This window comes from Podarcis filfolensis (assembly GCF_964270895.1).
Source record: "Podarcis filfolensis genome assembly, chromosome: 8".
In the NCBI taxonomy this organism is placed as follows: Eukaryota; Metazoa; Chordata; class Lepidosauria; order Squamata; family Lacertidae; genus Podarcis; species Podarcis filfolensis.
In genome coordinates, this window is record NC_139611.1 from 79,012,150 (window position 1) to 79,029,879 (window position 17,730).

General features: G+C 47.6%; 1 protein-coding gene across 6 annotated transcripts; it reads right to left on the reverse strand.

The window, feature by feature from the left end:
* Positions 1 to 884: 884 nt before the first annotated feature.
* On the reverse strand, positions 885 to 16,965 carry LOC310768643 (guanylate-binding protein 7-like). Of its 6 annotated transcripts, none has more exons than XM_083627177.1 (11): positions 15,878 to 16,965; positions 14,045 to 14,290; positions 12,181 to 12,308; positions 11,504 to 11,651; positions 10,258 to 10,470; positions 8,755 to 8,988; positions 7,570 to 7,850; positions 6,452 to 6,664; positions 5,852 to 5,954; positions 4,067 to 4,260; positions 885 to 2,818 (listed from the first exon to the last, which is right to left on the reverse strand). In XM_083627177.1, exons 1-11 carry the CDS (start codon positions 16,083 to 16,085, stop codon positions 2,690 to 2,692), a joined length of 2,097 nt encoding a protein of 698 aa, XP_083483303.1. In that variant the 5' UTR covers positions 16,086 to 16,965; the 3' UTR covers positions 885 to 2,689. The 6 variants fall into 6 exon arrangements, with proteins under 6 accessions (XP_083483303.1, XP_083483304.1, XP_083483308.1 ...); XM_083627178.1 differs by having other exon boundaries at positions 10,258 to 10,463; positions 11,542 to 11,651; positions 15,878 to 16,964; XM_083627182.1 differs by having other exon boundaries at positions 10,258 to 10,463; positions 11,542 to 11,651; positions 15,796 to 16,016.
* Positions 16,966 to 17,730: the final 765 nt, after the last annotated feature.

Genomic DNA, 17,730 nt, shown 5'->3' on the forward strand with positions numbered 1-17,730 from the left:
CAAAACCTGTGAGTGGTACTGAGATGATAATAATGATAATAATAATAATAATAATAATAATAATAATAATAATAATAATTTATTATTTATACCCCGCCCAACTGGCTGGGCCTCCCCAGCCACTCTGGGCGGCTTCCATAGAAACCAAAAATACAGTAAAATATCACACGTTAAAAACTTCCCTGAACAGGGCTGCCTTAAGATGTCTTCTGAATGTCAGGTAGTTGTTTATCGCTTTGACATCTGAAGGAAGGGCGTTCCACAGGGCGGGCGCCACTACCGAGAAGGCCCTCTGCCTAGTTCCCTGTAGCTTTGCTTCTCGCAATGAGGGAACCGCCAGAAGGCCCTCGGCGCTGGACCTCAGCGTCCGGGCAGAATAATGGGGGTGGAGATGCTCCTTCAGGTATACTGGACCAAGGCCGTTTAGGGCTTTAAAGGTCAGCACCAACACTTTGAATTGTGCTCGGAAACGTACTGGGAGCCAATGTAGGTCTTTCAAGACCGGTGTTATATGGTCTCGGCGGCCGCCCCCAGTCACCAGTCTAGCTGCCGCATTCTGGATTAGTTGTAGTTTCCGAGTCACCTTCAAAGGTAGCCCCGCGTAGAGCACATTGCAGTAGTCCAAGTGGGAGATAACCAGAGCATGCACCACTCTGGCGAGACAGTCCGCAGGCAGATAGGGTCTCAGCCTACGTACCAGATGGAGCTGGTAAACAGCTGCCCTGGACACAGAGATCACTGAACTCTTTCCCTCGGCAAGAGTGTTGATTGCCTGATTTCCTGGAATAGGATAGAATTGGCAATGCTAGCTGGTACAACAACTCTCCAAAATAAAAACATTTAAAAAGATGTTAGCTGAAGAGATTAGAAACAAAGCAGGAGAATTCAAAGACAGAAGCTATCGTTTCAAAATAATACTGAAACACACAAGCACTTCATGCACATTTCATTACAATTCTCATAGTGACAGGTCTCAGGCTGCAATACTTTCAGAGTAAGCGTGCATAATATTCCCCCCCCACTCATTTTGCACAAGGGGAGAGGGAGTTCAGCTCAAAAGACTAGGCAGCAGCCCCAGTCTAGATTCCTTCCTCCTTCCCTTGTCAATAGTGCAGATCACTGGTGGTTGGAGGGATGCCAGGAATCTGGGTTTGGGGGTGAGGAATTCAGAGGTTGCAAAAGCACAGCAGCTACACATTTACCCATCTTGCTGGCTGCAGACCAGTTCATAACACACAGCACCACGAGCCAAATATGAGGGATTCTCCACCTTAGCTGCTTCGTACATGTGGACTGGGCAGCAACAGCCCCATCACACAGCTGATTCTGAGTGTTCTTAGCAATGCAGGAGAGGGGGCAAAGGCGTAGCTCAGTGGTATAGGAGCTGCTTAGCATGCAGAGGGTCGCCGGTTCAATTCCTGGCATCTCCAGATCGGGTTGGAAATGTCCCTATCTGAAACCCCAGGGAGATGCTGCCAGTCAGTGCAGACAAAATCAAATGGACCAGTGATCTGACTATGTATCAGGCAGCTTCCTATCTCCTTCCTAAGAGATGGATCCAACCATCTGGTTTTATATTAGCACCATCCATATCAAAATGCAGTTCAGTGTACAACCGTAGACAACACTGTAAACGCCCCCTGAAGACTGATTCACTCCACACAGACACAGGTAATTGTTTAGAACAGAAGTCAGTACACAGTTGCAGTGAATTTGCCCGAGATAAAGGATGCCCTTCAGGAATAATGACACACATACTGAAATAAACAAGTGGGATGATGGTGGATGACCTCTATTTCCCATTTCCTAAAACCCATCCTTCTGAGTTTCATGGATAGAAAAATCAGTGGTCAGTTCCAAACATCTAAACCAAATAGGTTTTCCACACACTTAACTTGCCTTCAGATAATTTCAAGCTGAAAATCTTGGGTTGGAGCCCAGCTTAGGATGCAACCCTAACCAAGCCTACTTGTTGTTCTGTATGGGACAATGACAATAAAGATAATCGTATCGTATCAAAAGCAAGTCCTATTAAAATCAATTAAGTTAGAACTACAGCCTTAGAGCAAACTTGTTGAAATCATGTTAGTCTAACTAAGTACAGCTGGCTTCACCAGCTCTAAACATGTCTAAGACTTCAACCCTAACTCTGCTTTGGAGGAAGCCCCACTAAATACAACAGGACTTACTTTGGAGTAAATGTGATTAGGATTGCATTGTAAGCCTGGATACAATGCAATGGTACCTTGGGTTACAAACATTTTGGGTTACAGACTCCGCTAACCCGGAAGTAGTACCTCGGGTGAAGAACTTTACCTCAGGATGAGAACAGAAATTGTGTGGTGGCAGCGGGAGGCCCCATTAGCTAAAGTGGTACCTCATGTCAAGAACGGTTTCAGGTTAAGAATGGACCTCCAGAACGAATTAAGTTTGTAACCAGAGGTACCACTGTACTCTTAATCTTTACACAGAAACCTCCATTCTGCGACCTATCCCGGCTCTTTTGAAAATGCAGCAAAAAAAATTTATCATGTACACATATACACACTGCAAACATCTATTAAAAGTGGTACAAAGTAGAGCTCTCTCCTTTTCCCATCCCAGCTGAACCACATCCACAGCCCTGAAGCCAGGCCAGGATTTCCCCTTCTTTCACTCAGTCCATCAGGGCTGTTCAGAGATGCAGTCCTCAAGAGATCACACATCCTCTTCTTTTCTGACTCCTCTGTTGCTGTATCTGAGACTCCAAGCTCTGGACCTGAGATTGAAGCTTTGAGAATTCCTGCTGGTACCCTTCTTGCTGAAGACGCCTCTGCTCCTGTCAGAGGAAGGGGGTGGAGAGATGCATAACAAAGTCAGCATCTGTTAATTGTAACACATTTTGTGTGTGGGGGGGGGGGAGAATAGAGGATCACAAAACAGATGGAACTGGTCTACAACAGAACCCAGAGCTGCCAGCTCCCAGCAGATCCCAGGATCCATGGAAGTTTTCAAGGAACGAACAAAAACATGTTTCATCCCCTGCCCATGAAGCAACGAGGGTCACATTTCCTTCTGGACCACCTTCCAGAGAGCACATGTCAGTGATGGGAGGGGGCAGAAGCAAAAGTGGTTGGAGCAATTCATGTAAATTTTGCAGCCTTGTATAGTAGGTGTCAGGGACTGCCTGGACAGGAGAAGGCGTCAGATGCTGAAGGGGCACAGGGTTTAGTGAGCAGGAAGAACCTGACAGGGAGCAGTTCAGACTCTGAGGCTGAAGCAGAGGAGCGGGGGTGCTCAAGGGACTGCTGAAGAACCCAGGAAGTCTCTCTCTCCTGCTGCGACAAACTCCCCTCTCCACTTGCCTCTGAGAACCAGTGGTCTCCGAGATGGACTGAGCAGAGGCCAGAGGCATGCCAATGCAGTTTGAGACCGCTTGGGAAACATCCAGGAGGAGGAGGAGCCTTAGAGAGGGTGGAAGACAGGGACCTTCAGTCCTGGCAACCTTTCCATGGGGCAAGACCTACTGGGGAGTGTTGATGACCACGAGGCCAAGTTGCATATCCGTTTCCTTGAAGAGTCAACTTCACCAACAACGGAGACCTGTGTCTGACAGTAGGCTAGCTTCTACACATGCTCTGCTCTCTAGCCTCATTCCAAGGTTCAAGAGGAAGGGTGGTTCTAGAGGGGTTGAACAATCAACCCCTTTTCACATGGAACTTTTGAGTATTATAGCTCTGGGGTGGGGAATAGGGGGCCTCCGAAAGAACTCTCAGCATCCTTAACCAAACGACAGCTCCTATCATTCTTTGAAGGAAGCTGCAGCTGTTCAAAATAGTATCAGAGGGACCTTCGATGTATGGTGTGAATGTGGCCTATAGAATAATATAGCCATCCCTAGTGCACTAACCATTGTGTCAAGAACATGTCACAGGATACAATGAAACACCAGTTTTGGAGGGCCCCCTTAAGCTCCACTTACTGGCGTGCCCTTGCTGATCATGAGACCTACACATAAGGAACTGCATGTATTGAAACCTCATTTTTAAGAAAAGCAAACAATATGGGAGAAGAGAAGGGCTGTTACCTGGAGCTTCTGGTTCAACAATCTCTCATTCGCAGCCAGGAGGGCCCTCCTGTCTTCATCCATCTTGGCCAACAACTGGCGCTTGTGCTCCTCATAGCTCCGATCCTTTTCCCGGATCATCTGCTCGGCCTGTTCTTGCATCCGTTTTTGCAGCTCAGCTTCCCGCCTGGCGGCCTCAGCCCTGGCTTTCTCCACTATAGTGGGGGAGGAACACAATTAGCAGGAATGTCTTCTCCCACTAGTGGTGTTTTTTGAGCTGTAGAACAGAGGGGGCCTTCCAGATATCAGTTGGGTCTTCAGCATGTCTCAGCCAATGTGACCATTAGTGAGGGATGGGAGATGCAGTCCAGCCACCTCCAGAAGGTTACAACTGTCCCATTCCCTGCCCTGCAATGAGCCCTGCTCTTTAGAGTGGCCTGTAATTTAGTGGGTCAGGGCTCCTGCACATTAGCTGGGTGGAAGAGGGAATATTAAGTAGGCGCTGCTCGTCATGCAAACAACACTTAATGAAGTGTCCTCTTGTAATGAAGAACATAAGAACAGCCTCCTGGATCAGGCCTGGTGTGTTGAACTGAAAGGTAAGCTGGTCTGGAAACTTTGCATATTGATGGTCAAGATAACCCCTGCCTAATCGGTAGCAGCTGCAGCACTGAGCTCATGTGTGCTTCACATGCTTTGATGTATCCACAGGCCCCAGGCATAGCTAGAGGGGAAGGTATGGTTAATACCACCCACTTGTGTTCCCAAGAGACCCCAGGCAATGGTTAATACCAGGCACCTGTGTTTCCATGTGATGTAAAGGTAAAAGGTAAAGGACCCCTGAATGGTTAAGTCCAGTCAAAGGCAACTATGGGGTTGTGGCACTCATCTCGCTTTATAGGCCGAAAGAGCCAGTGTTTGTCCCCAGACAGCTTTCCGGGTCATGTGGCCAGCATGACTAAACCTCTTCTGGCACAACAGGACACCGTGATGGAAACCCGAGCAGACAGAAATGCCATTTACCTTCCCGCCACAGCGGTACCTTTTTATCTACTTGCACGGGCGTGCTTTCAAACTGCTAGGTTGCCAGGAACTGGGACAGAGCAGTGGGAGCTCACTCTGTCACTGGGATTCGAACCGCCAACCTTCCAATCAGCAAGCCCAAGAGGCCCAGTGGTTTAGACCACTGAGCCCATGAAGACTGTGTTTATCTTTACTTGGGTGCAGACAAGCCATCTCCTTGCTGCAGTCCGTCCTATGGAATGATGTGAGCAGGGGGACAGAGGGAGCTGTCAGACTTTTGCTCTAGGTTTGGGATAATGAGTACCTACCAGTGTGCTTACACAGAGTCTTAGTGGGTTGTATCCATTGCTGGTCCTACTCAGAGTAGACCAATTGAACTTAACAGACATGACTAACTTAGGTTCATTAACTTCACTGGGTGCACTCTGTAGGACCAGCATTACAGTCATACCTCAGGTTATGAACACTGTGGGCTGCGTATTTTGGAAGTACCAGAACAGGTTACGTCCGGGTTTCGGCGCACGCACATGCGCAAATACACAAAATGATGTCACACGCATGCGCAGAAGCGCAAAATGACATCACGCGCATGCGCAGACGCAGCACTTCAGGCTGCAAACGCTGCGGGATGTGAACGTGCCTTCTGCACAGATCACATTCGCAACTCGAGGTATGACTGTAGATACAATCCATTGTTTACTGTGTTATATTTTCGCAGCTACAATGGCCTGTTGGGGCCAGTATGTCTTCAAGGCAAACAAAGCCTACTGGACAGGCGCTCACCTTCAAGCTCCTTCTGTTTGTCCGTGAGGGTCTGGTCAGCCTGCAGGATGGACTGGGCTGCTGTCTCCTTGGATTCCAGGAAGTCTTGCAGGGCCTGGGAAGCCTGAAGAGGGGAGAGTGAGGTGGCTCATTTGGAACTTGAAGAATCATAAAGTCGGCTCTGGGCACTTCCAGATGGGTATCTATTGTGAACTGGCAATCCTCATGCATACACAATTTTCACAGTGACCTCACAAGTCATATGATCCACACCACACATTTAAAGCACATAGCTTTCCCCAAGGAATCCTGGGAACTGTTTTACTGCAATCCCTAGGATTCCTTGGAGGAAGCTGTGTGCTTTAAATGTATGGGGCAGGTCATGTGACTGATGTTACTGCCATCAAAAAGCAAGTCCATATCCCCCCCACCCCCTTAATCTGGATTTACCATAAGAAAAGCTTAACTAAAATCCTATTGCCAGTGACTTGTTTGCAATAGCCAAATGACCCAGTTGTAATATTAAGCTCCCATCTGGAAGCACCCACTGAAAATAGGAAACCCCATGCAAGAGCAGGCTCGAACTTTAACCCAAGAAGCCAAGGTTGCTGACCAACATACCATTACTCCCTTCTCAGGCGCCTGGTGATATTTCTCCACTACTTTCTTCTGGTCCTCGAGGAACCTTTGATAACCACCAGGCACTGCATATTCCCCATTGCTAATCCTCTCATCCATTTCTTGGAATAGCTCCATGAGCACAGCCAGGCAACGGTCTGATGACGCCTGCTCGTTGCGAGTGCACAACTCTTGAAGTTTTTCTTGTAGCTGCCTCTGGAGGAGAGAGGTGGGCAGAGTCAGATAAAGCAGATGCTCCCTAATAAAGAAAGGCCTGTTATCCCCTGTTCCAGGAGTTCTCCAACCCTGAACCTCTTTGCTGGTCCAGCTGACTAAGGCAGTTCACAGGTGGTCCACTCCTTCCAACAACCCAGATCTTCATCGTCCGCCATCTAAGCTGGTTCATCCTAAACTTGGTCAAAAATCTCCAACCAATCTTTCTGAATCGGGCCCAGATATTAATTAGAGCAATTTCAGATGATATTCCGGGCAACCCTACTGTTCCTTGGAAACTCAATGAGATTTTCCCATTTAAGATTGGAAAAAACGAGCAACTGACAGAAACCAAAATTGACAGGTTAATCCATCCCTACTCATGAACATGATAGGGGAACAACTCAGATTATGATACTATTTCTCCTTTTGTTAAAAATGGGGGAAATATCAAAAAAGTATTTTATTTTATTTTAAAAAGGAGATCAATGGGGGGACAAATACTGCTTCTCCACCACAGTCAATCTTCCCCTGTAACTTGAAGTCACAGAAGAGTCTTCAATGTTGTCCAAGATACCCCCTCCATTTACTCAGGGCAAGAATGTGGTCCAAAAGGCCTGAGCAGCATCCTATGCTTAGAACCAGGACAGCCAATATGCTCCCTTCCAGATGTTGCTGGACTCCCAACCATCATCCTTAGCCTGCATGGGAGATGGTCAGGAGTGGTGGGAACTAAGAGTCCAAAATATCTGAAGGCTACCACATTGGCTGTCCCTGCCTTAGAACGTGCTCCAGGATTTGCTGGGATGCACAGGAGTTCTGCAGCAGACAGAAAAGGCTCTTTGAACCTGGGAAACCAACCAATAGGGCCAACATCCTATTCCCACAAGAGACATAGAATCCTGTACCCCTAATTTTCTCTGGTGCACTTGGTCTTCATCCCTGAAGGCACGGGCCAGGAACACTTGAATGGCCTCCTCTTCGCAAACAGCGTGCACTTGCAGAACCTGTGCGATGTCCTCAGTGGGAGGCCTCAATATGAGGTCCACCATTGCCTCATAGCGGTTCAGCGCATCCTTCACGGCGGCCTGGTTCTCGATCTGAGCCAAGGCCACCACAGCGTTCTCGATGCAAGGCATACATCCGTTGCGGATGGAGTCCACATAAGTCTCCACTAGGCTCCCCAGGGCTGCAAAAGGGAGAGGAGGACAAGGGCAGGCTAACTCAGTTGTCTATTTTATTTCATTAACTTTCTGTCTTTCTTCATCCAGGGAACTCATGGAGGCAACAGCTGTTTTATTTCATAAAATCCAGAGGGGTTGTTTTTTTTTTTAAACAGAACATCAGAATCTTCTCCAAAAAACTAATGTCTAAATTTTGGCCTCTTGCACTAAATAAAAAGATTTTTTAAAATCCTCTGTATACTTGAGAGTGATTCCCTCAAATCCAATGGGACTTGCTTCTGAGTAGACCCACATTTGGAGTGGGAATTTTCTTCGGCTTCATGGGCAAGATTCTTATGAGGACTGACCTTTGGTACCAAATGTGAGAAGTGGGCAGGGCAACCCACTTGACCATCACCTGGCATCACAATAACGTCACTCGATTTGGTGCTCTGAAGTTCAGACTTCAAAGCCTCTTGCAGGAAGAAAGGCACTGCTAAAACGAGGGGACAGGGGGACTTTGTTTCAATGGAAGCTGTGATCCTGCCAAACCGAGCAGGATTTAACTCCCCACTCATCACCTGATGAATGGGGGTTAAATCCTCCTTGCTCTGGCTACATGGGTGAGTTCCCCAAAAGAGAAATGGAGCAGGATTAGACCTAATCCTGCTGTACTGGCTGTGTGGGCCAGTTTTTTGTGTGGAGAACTGGTATGAGCAGCCAACATAGAATTGCCCCCCCCCCTCACCCAACAGCTGATGTCACACATGCATTGGACTAATATTAGCTAATAGACAGGTGGTTATGGTTTTGGAAAAAATGGCCTCCTAAGTCAAAATGGAACCCTGATGAGCCAAAGATGCCCAACCTCTGCCCCATATGGAATATCCCAGGAGCCTTTTCAGTATATTTTCCCCTGCTTCTACTCACATGTCCCAGTCACCAAGTGCCCTCCCTGGATCACTTTGGCCTGGGCGTTCTCATAAATGTAGTTGCAGAAACAGTGCGTTTGCTTCACGAACTCTGCGCTCAGCCTCGATTCCGGGAGGTCTTCCAAGACGGCCAAGTCTTTCCGTGAGGCTGGGCATTCAAAGGCAAAGCACTTGCGGTTGGGGAAATACTGCCGCAGGAATTTCTTAGGAAGGTCTTGCTTTTCGGGGGCATCTAATATAGAATCAAATTACACACAGTACGGTTAGTATAAAGTGCTTCAACAGCTTGGGACCATTTACCGGCAAGGCTGCCTTACACCATATACAGTGGTAACTCCGGTTGTGAATGGGATCCGTTCCGGAGGTCCGGCCGTATCCCAAAGTTTTCGCAACCGGAGAGACCGCTTCTGCGCATGCGAGCGGTGAAACACTTCCGGGTTTGCCGCTTTCACAACCCGTAGTTGACGTTACTTGAGGGTAACGTAACATGAGGTTCCACTGTATTTGCTCACTTGACTGCTTTGATCCGCATAACTGGCACAGCTGCCATGCAATACCAGGTCCACATTGGCAAGAAATCACTCTTAGTGTGGCAGAACCCATACTTTGGAACGCCTTGCTTACTGACATCGGGCAATCACATTCCCTATGCAGAGACATCACCTTGCCAACAAAGGTCCGTATAGTTAAAGCTATGGTTTTCCCAGTAGTGATGTATGGAAGTGAGAGCTGGACCATAAAGAAGGCTGATCGCCGAAGAATTGATGCTTTTGAATTCTGGTGCTGGAGGAGATTCTTGAGAGTCCCATGGACTGCAAGAAGATCAAACACATCCATTCTTAAGGAAATCAGCCCTGAGTGCTCACTGGAAGGACAGATCGTGAAGCTGAGGCTCCAATACTTTGGCCACCTCATGAGAAGAGAAGACTCCCTGGAAAAGACCCTGATGTTGGGAAAGATGGAGGGAACAAGGAGAAGGGGACGACAGAGGATGAGATGGTTGGACAGTGTTCTCAAAGCTACAAACATGAGTCTGACCAAACTGCGGGAGGCAGTGGAAGACAGGAGTGCCTGGCGTGCTCTGGTCCATGGGGTCACAAAGAGTCGGACACGACTAAACAACTAAACAACAACATGCTCTCTTCGGCACCTGCTAAAACATTTTTACCTTGGACAAGCCTATCCAGACCTGCAGAATGTTGACATGTGTTTTTTTTTAATATGGTTTTTATCTTATTGTGGATTTTAAGTACTTCTAAAAAACATGTTAGGAACCTTTTTTAGAATCATAGAATCGTAGAATTGGAAGGCATCTAGTTCAACCCCCTGCAATGCAGTTTTAAACTGTATAATTGTACTGGTAATGTCACCGTTGCATTCTTTTTGTAAACCACTTTCAGGTTTTGTTTTTACAAGCAAGCTGTATATACACCCTACTAGGCCTCTGCTTCAAAAGCAGCAAGGCCCAATCTTTTCAAGCAAGGAAAGCTCCCCGCAGCACCTTTCTTCAACTTCAGTGCGTGCTCCAGATACTCGTCCTCTGAAATAGGGCACCCATCCAGCTTGAGCTGCAGTGTGAAATCCCGAACAGTCCAGATGAAGGTTGGGAAGAAGAAGGCAAAGTCATCAGGCATCTCATCATATCTGTTACTGCTCTGCCTGGCCGATGTCTTCACCTTGATATGTTCAGTTAATTCAGACACGTAGCTGGGGACTGGGTTAAGGAAATGAGTCATGTTTCCCCACCCCCATCCCAGAATAGAATAATAGTTTCTCAACAGTCCCTCCTTACAATGTTTTGTGTCTGTGATATCTATACTGGTATCCTCTGTCTACCTTTCTGTGATCATCACCAGAAGTCAGGTTCTGTTTCCTTTGCCCTTCAGAGACACAATTGACTGGGGCACCAGACAGGGCCTTCTCAGTAGCAGCACCAAGGCTCTGTAATGTCCTTCCTTGAGAATCTCAGCTGACTCTCTCCCTTTCAGTTTTTATTCAGGGATGGGGATTCAGGCCAGTGGTCAGGGATGTGGGAGTTGTAGTCCAGCCACATCTAGAGGACCACAGGTTGGCCAAGCCTGTGCCAAGGGAGAAGTCTAATCTCCCCAACACCAAACTACATTCCCCAGGGTTCTCTGGTGCAAGTCATTTTACTTCTCATTGAATTGTGCAGTGAAATGGCACTATGTGCCTTTCTTTTAAACCTGAATTTGCCCTCACAGAAATCAAAATCACCCTGACTTGGAATGGCTTAGCATTTTCACTTACTGCACTAAGCTGGAATCCTCACACCATCAAAACATGCAGCAAAATAGGACCCCAGTCTTTTTCCCCCTTTGATGGATCTTTCCTATACAGTATGTCCCATTTTTTCCTTTCTCCCATCTCTTAATAATGTTTTTTAACTTATAGCTATACCTTACTTAAAGTTCCTCGGCAAACTAGAGAGGAAGGAGACTGTACAAACAGAACTAGTATAATTTAAGAGTCTCTTAATCCCTCTAACAGACGTTCCCAATTCCATAAAGCTCAACAAATTCTAATTCTACAATGACCCCTCTACAAGGTCCTGCGTCATTCTGAGAAGTCTGCTCTCTCCCCCTCCAGCTCCTTCATTTGAAGCCCTTTCGGACATCACTGAAAAAGACTCCTGCCCCTCATTTAAGGACCCTGGAGCCCTCACTGTCACACCTGACAAGGGCCTGATGAGACAACACAGCACTGGGATTCCCACACACTTCACTAACCCGTGTTTCTGCCAGGGAGCACTCTTACAAAAAGATACTGCAGTTTCTCCAGAGCATACTGGTCGATGGTGTGCATGCTGTTGTAGACAAAGGTGCTGCTAAGCAGAATGGAGAGGGCAAAGATCCACGCATCGTTCTCAGGGTTGCTCTGCAAAGGAGCATGGTGAGCATAAAACTCCAGAGCAACAAGGCGCTAGAACTGGACCGAGGTCTCCACTAGGGGCGTAAGATGGCATCATAAACCATACGTGTCGTACGCAGCACTGTTTCCATTCCACTGCGGTTCATCTTTTGCCAAACACAGTTATTTGTCTGGCTGTCTGCTGCAGCAAAATTCCGCAACTTACACAATTTATGTGATTGATTATGGAAATTGCATCAAGTAAGCAAGTTGCATTGTCACTACGTTATCACACCCTGTTCATTTCAACATGGGTCATATCCACTGATTTCCACTCCTGGCATGGGACAAGAATGCGAGCGTTGGCATTTTTTTTGTCTGAAATCTCAGATCTATCAGAAATCTCTCCACCCATTGGGGCCCCCGGGGTGCTGTCCTGTTCCCACCACATCCTAGTGTGCCTCCTGCTCACTAGGGAGTGGCCCTGATCTCTGAAGGCCTCTTGCAGATAAAAGCTCCATGGTGAGCTATCCTGGCTGCCCCCACCCCAGCTCACCTTCTCGACATCACCCAGCCCTTCCGTGTCCAACAGCACCAGGGTGTGGTCAGGCTTCAGGGGATGTGAGCGACACCACATCCAGATACCTTTGGTGGCTGCTTGCACTGTGGATCCCAGAGAGAAACCTGTAGCGGGCAGTGTAGAAATGGGAAGGACAGAAGCGGTGAGGCATGCAGCTCTGCAATTTCTCAACCACTGCCAACGAAAACATACAATGTCAACACTTCTGACTTGCTGGTAAATCAAGGTGCCTTAGGCGTCATGCGTATCAAGTCTCAGGTTTCTGGGTAGTGTGAAATTGCTTTAACTGTTTCGGGTACACTTTAAGGCCTTTTTAGAGCAGTCTTCCATGCCTATAGATGAGGATGTGGAGGTCACAGCAACCCCATGCCTCCTGGTCCCAGAGCCCATAGCGTACAAACCCCATCAGGGATGTCCACACATGCACTGAGGGTATAGGTGATATCACAGCCCCAGAGAGCACGGGAATCCTAGTAGTGCAGAAAACAGGAGTATCTGCTCACACATAGATGTCCGTGTTCAAAGCATAGCATATTTCCAAGCACAATTCAAGGTGTTGGTGCTGACGTTTAAAGCCCTAAACGGCCTCGGCCCAGTATACCTGAAGGAGCGTCTCCACCCCCATCGTTCAGCCCGAACACTGAGGTCCTGCTTTGAGGGCCTTCTGGGGGTTTCCTCCCTGCGAGAAGTGAGCTTAGAGGAAACCAGGCAGAGGGCCTTCTCGGTGGTGGCGCCTGCCCTGTGGAACACCCTCCCATCAGATGTCAAGGAAATAAACAACTATGTGACTTTTAGAAGACATCTGAAGGCAGCCCTGTTTAGGGAAGTTTTTAATGTTTGATGTTTTATCGTGTTTTTAATATTCTGTTGGCTGAGGAAACCTAGCCAGATGGGCAGGGTGTAAATAAATAAATATTTGTTGTTGTTGTTGTTGTTGTTGTTGTTGTTGTTACTGCAATGTATTCACTGAACATCTCAAGACTCAATTATGGTAACATGCTCCAGAATCCCTTAATGACCACGCAATTCCTTATATCCCTGCCTGATCATTGAGATCTTTGCTGGACAGAATGTGAGTGGTTCCCCCAATAGCTCAGACACACTGCTCCTATCCGCTGGGAACTGTGTGTTCAGTATCATTGGCTCAGTTATATGGAGCTTCCTTCAGTCTGAGGGCAGACAATCCCCCCTCCCTGTTGAATTTCTGGCACTCAGTGGCAATGCCTCTTATTCCAGCAGAATGATCTGGGGTTATTTTAAACTGATTTGATTGCATCTTTTTGTAACATCCCTTCTACACTGCTTACTAACTACCGTGCTAAGTGGCATACAAATGGTTGAAATAAAATAAATAATTGGTCAAGAGTGTAAGCCCCTCCTGTACTGAGGGGTGAAAAAGAGATGGGAGTCAATGGGAGAGACTTCACTACACTGACGAACATAAGGAAAGCCTGGCTCATTTAGTCCAGAATTCTAGTCTCACAGTGGCCAACCAGATACCTGTTGGAAACCTGCAAGCAACTCTCCTGCAAGTCTGCAAGGAGGACCTGAGTGCCAGCTCACAGAGCAAATATACGGGCCAGTCCTACTATTAGGTAGAGTGAGAACGTCACCTTAGGCAGCAGATTTTGAGTGCCATGAACAGGCAGTGGTTTCTGCTATGTGCTTTGAGGAGTTTCTGCTTCAAATACCAAAATCACTTGACTAGACTTGAGTATTACATAATTTAACTTGAGGATGGGGCAACAGCCGGGGAGGGGGGGACATTTGCTTTACCGCCTCAGGCAGCTAAATACCGTGGGCCAGCCCAGCCCCACAAAAGTATGTCTTACGTTCCTACCTCCTTTGTCCTTTCCTGCCAGCTTGTTCATGAGGTAGGACTTGCCAGTGCGGTACAGTCCCACGATGGCCACCACAACCACGGGTTGCTGGATGCTCTGCAAGATCTTCAGGGCTTCCTGGTTGACCCGCAGCTGTTCATTGGGGTTGTTCTCGATCAGGCACATTGGCTCTTCCATGATGCTTGGCTGAGCTCTAGCCAAAACCAGGCCAGGAAGGAGACTGGGGACACTGAGGAATCCGTATGCTGCAAAGGGTATAAGTTTAACACTCACAAAATGCTACGTTTGTGTGCATTGTGTATGAAACGTAGTGGTCTGCATCTGCAGGATGTTTGTTTTGCACAAAATTGTACAAGTGCAATAAAGGAAAAAAGAAAAAAGTGTTTTTGCAGCTATAGCTGCAACAAGGGGACGGAAAATTATTTGCAGTGTTTATTTTAATTGGTGACTCATCCTTGGCAGTCTGGGTCTCTCTCAGAAACTGCCAGCTTATTGAGAAGCAAGTTGCTTATCTGAATCTCTCTCTGGGACAAGAAAGAGAATAGTTCTTTAACTGTATTAACAAGTAAGAACCTAAAAAAAAAAAAAAGGACTGCATTGCTAGTTGTTTAAAAGCAATGTGTTGATTTGTATTTGCAACTTTTTTGTAATAAATTTAGAGATTATTTGCAGTAGAACTTTGGAACTTTTTCTTTGTTGTGGAGAGCTTGTTGATTCCTACTCTGCACAAGGTCCCGATCAGGGATTCCCGCTCCTAAATCTCTAGGGGGGCAGGGGGCGGGACGGGACTGAATGTCAAGAACAGGAAGGAGAATACTTCAAGATGCTGCTGCCAAAGACGGCTGGAGTGATGGTCCAGGTAGCTGGTTAGAGGTTTGGGCATTTTCAAGGTTAATACATTCCACTTCCACACTGGACATTCACTGTGACACAGCCATATTTTACTCACTGTTCAAAGGGCATCTGTACTTCATAGAGCAACACACCTCCCCCTCTTGTTTTCCCTTTTCAGCTACCTTTTATTCTTTCAGCGCTCAGAAAACCCGACTTCCTTCACTTAGTGGAACAGTCACCCAGTTTCCCCAAGTGCAAATGGTATATCACGCTGCTTTGGGGCCAATTAAGGGCTCTACTACACCACTGAAAGCCCTTTTGAACAGCCATGACCAGTAGCGTAGCGTGGGGGGTGCAGGGGGGGCGGGCCGCACCGGGCGCAACATCTGGGGTTAGGGCAAATCCATGGGTTAGGGGGCGCAAATCCACGGGTTAGGGGGCGCAAATCCACGGGTTAGGGGGCGCAAATTACTTGCCTTGCCCCGGGTGCTGACAACCCACGCTACGCCACTGGCCATGACTTCCCAAACAGCTGTAGCCTGTTAGGGGGACGGGGCTGGCTTCTGTTAGGAGACTCCTTTCCTCCTCACTGAGTTACAGCTCCCAGCAGAAGACCTGCACGAACTGAACTAAAAATAAAACCTTGGCTGCCTCCCAAAACATTTCGCTACAATAACAGCTCTGTGCCTGGCTTTGTTTGGGAGGGACTGGCTGAATCATAGCTTGTTTGGTTTTCCAAAGATTTTCACCACCACCACCACCCTCCGGATACAAATGCATTATAGAAGAGATTGTGGTTTATCGTAATTGTTTGTGCAGTGTGTTGTTTTATTTGTTTAAAAAGTTTTTTTTTAAAAAAAAGCAAAGCAAAAAGACTCCCTCCCCAGCCCCCCTTCACTCCTCCGCGCAAACTCACCCCTCCTCTTCCTCCGATGCGTTACGCAATCCTTTCTTGGAAGTTTAGGGAGAAATAAAGTGGCGGAAGCCGGCACGCAAACCTGGTCGTGGGACGCTGATCCGGCGCGCACGGCAGGCGCGTCCTGGTGCGGAAAGCAGCGCAAGGGAGCCGCAGGATTTCCCCCCCGGAAGACCCCGTGGCTCCTGCTTCGCCGACGCGCAGCTGTTCTTTCGGTTTCGCTTGCTGCGGGGAGGGGCGATTTTTACGCGACGCCATCTCGCCTCGCCCTCCACGGGGGAAAGTCCCATCTCTGCAGCCTGCCTGGTGCTCCTCTCGCCTCTGCCACGGTCGTGGGAAAGGCCAGATCAGCTTTCCCGAGTCATTATCCTAGACGGCTTTTTTGTATGTGTGTGGCCGGTCTCTGTATCTCTCTCGCCCACCCTCCGCTTTCCCCCATGGTAGGGAAAGACTCTGGATCTTACAGGGTTGTGAAGATGAAACGGAGCGAGGAAGACCTGGGTCTGCCGCCTCTGGCTCCTCGGAGGAAAGGGGAGATGGGAATAAGTGATATTGACTCTAGGGATTGTAGGAGTGGCGGGGACGCGGCAACAGACTACGCCTGCTGCCTACACGTGTCCGCAGTGAAACGTCTGCACCCACTGCTACCGGGAAATTGGAAGGGGGGATGAGAGACCTCCCCACTACCACCACAAGTCTTGCCTCTCCACAACATGAGGCAAAGACAAAGAGTCTCCGCTGCACATTACCATTCACTCGTACACATATCAGAGGTATTTCGCTGCCTTTTCACCCGTCAAACCAAATCCTCTAGTGTCAAGAGAAAATAACAGCAACATACCTATCTGCAAAGGCATTGCATTTGCAAGGGAAGCTCAGCTCAGGAGCCGACGACTCCCCGCTGAAACCCAGGTCTCCAACAAAGGAAAACAGGGAAAGTGTCAATACCAAATGTAGCAATTCACTGTTAAACGTATCTATGTACTGGCTCAATGGGAAAACTTTATAGAAATCACTCATTTTATCAATCTTCTCAGTTCCACGTTTCACAAGCATACAATAAGGTTGGTAGTACAACAGCTTTGTAAACAAGCATTTTTATTTCCCTGCGAATGTCCCCGTCCTAAAACACTCTGCACTTCAATCGGGAGAAAGCTGCACTCGCAGAGCTCAGGCTATACTGGATTTCGGCATCCATGTTTGCCCTTGTGGAAAGATAACTGCCCAGTTAGGAGAAGTGATCAACATTTTCCAACGTTACACCATTGAGTTGGATTTGTGGTGCTGCAGAGGGGTTGTTTTGTGCTTGTTGGTGCAGCACTTTGGTTTTTTGGATGTTGAGCGATAGGCCAAGCTTTTCGTAAGCTGCTGCGAAGACATTTAGGATGGTTTGGAGGTCATCCTCTGAGCGTGCCCACACTATGTTGTCATCAGCATATTGAAGCTCTATGATGAAAGTTATAACCTTACTCTTCTTTCAGCCTACTCAGATAAAAGAGCTTTCCATCTGTTCAATACAGTGGTACCTCGGATTAAGTACTTAATTCGTTCCGGAGGTCCATACTTAACCTGAAACTGTTCTTAACCTGAAGCACCACTTTAGCTAATGGGGCCTCCTGCTGCTGCCGTGCCGCCGGAGCACAATTTCTGTTCTCATCCTGAAGCAAAGTTCTTAACCTGAAGCACTATTTCTGGGTTAGCGGAGTCTGTAACCTGAAGCGTATGTAACCTGAAGTGTATGTAAGCCGAGGTACCACTGTATATGATGTCTACTCCAGAGGGGAGTTTCCCTTCAACAAAGTGTAGGATCATGGCAGTGAAAATAATGAAAATACCTTTCTTTGCACTGTGATGGAGTAAGTGTGAAAGGCTATATTTGATTGACAGGGGCATGCCTGGATCTCAGGTTCTACTTGAGGCCACACCTTTTCTGTG

Coding starts and splice junctions, on each gene's coding strand:
- LOC310768643 (XM_083627177.1), bottom strand. CDS start 16,085: ATGGGACTTTCCCCCGTGGAGGGCGAGGCGAGATGGCGTCGCGTAAAA. Junction 8,989..10,257: donor CGCACTGAAGTTGAAGAAAG/GTGCTGCGGGGA, acceptor ATTCTATATTAG/ATGCCCCCGAAAAGCAAGAC. Junction 2,819..4,066: donor TGTTGAACCAGAAGCTCCAG/GTAACAGCCCTT, acceptor TTCCTCTGACAG/GAGCAGAGGCGTCTTCAGCA.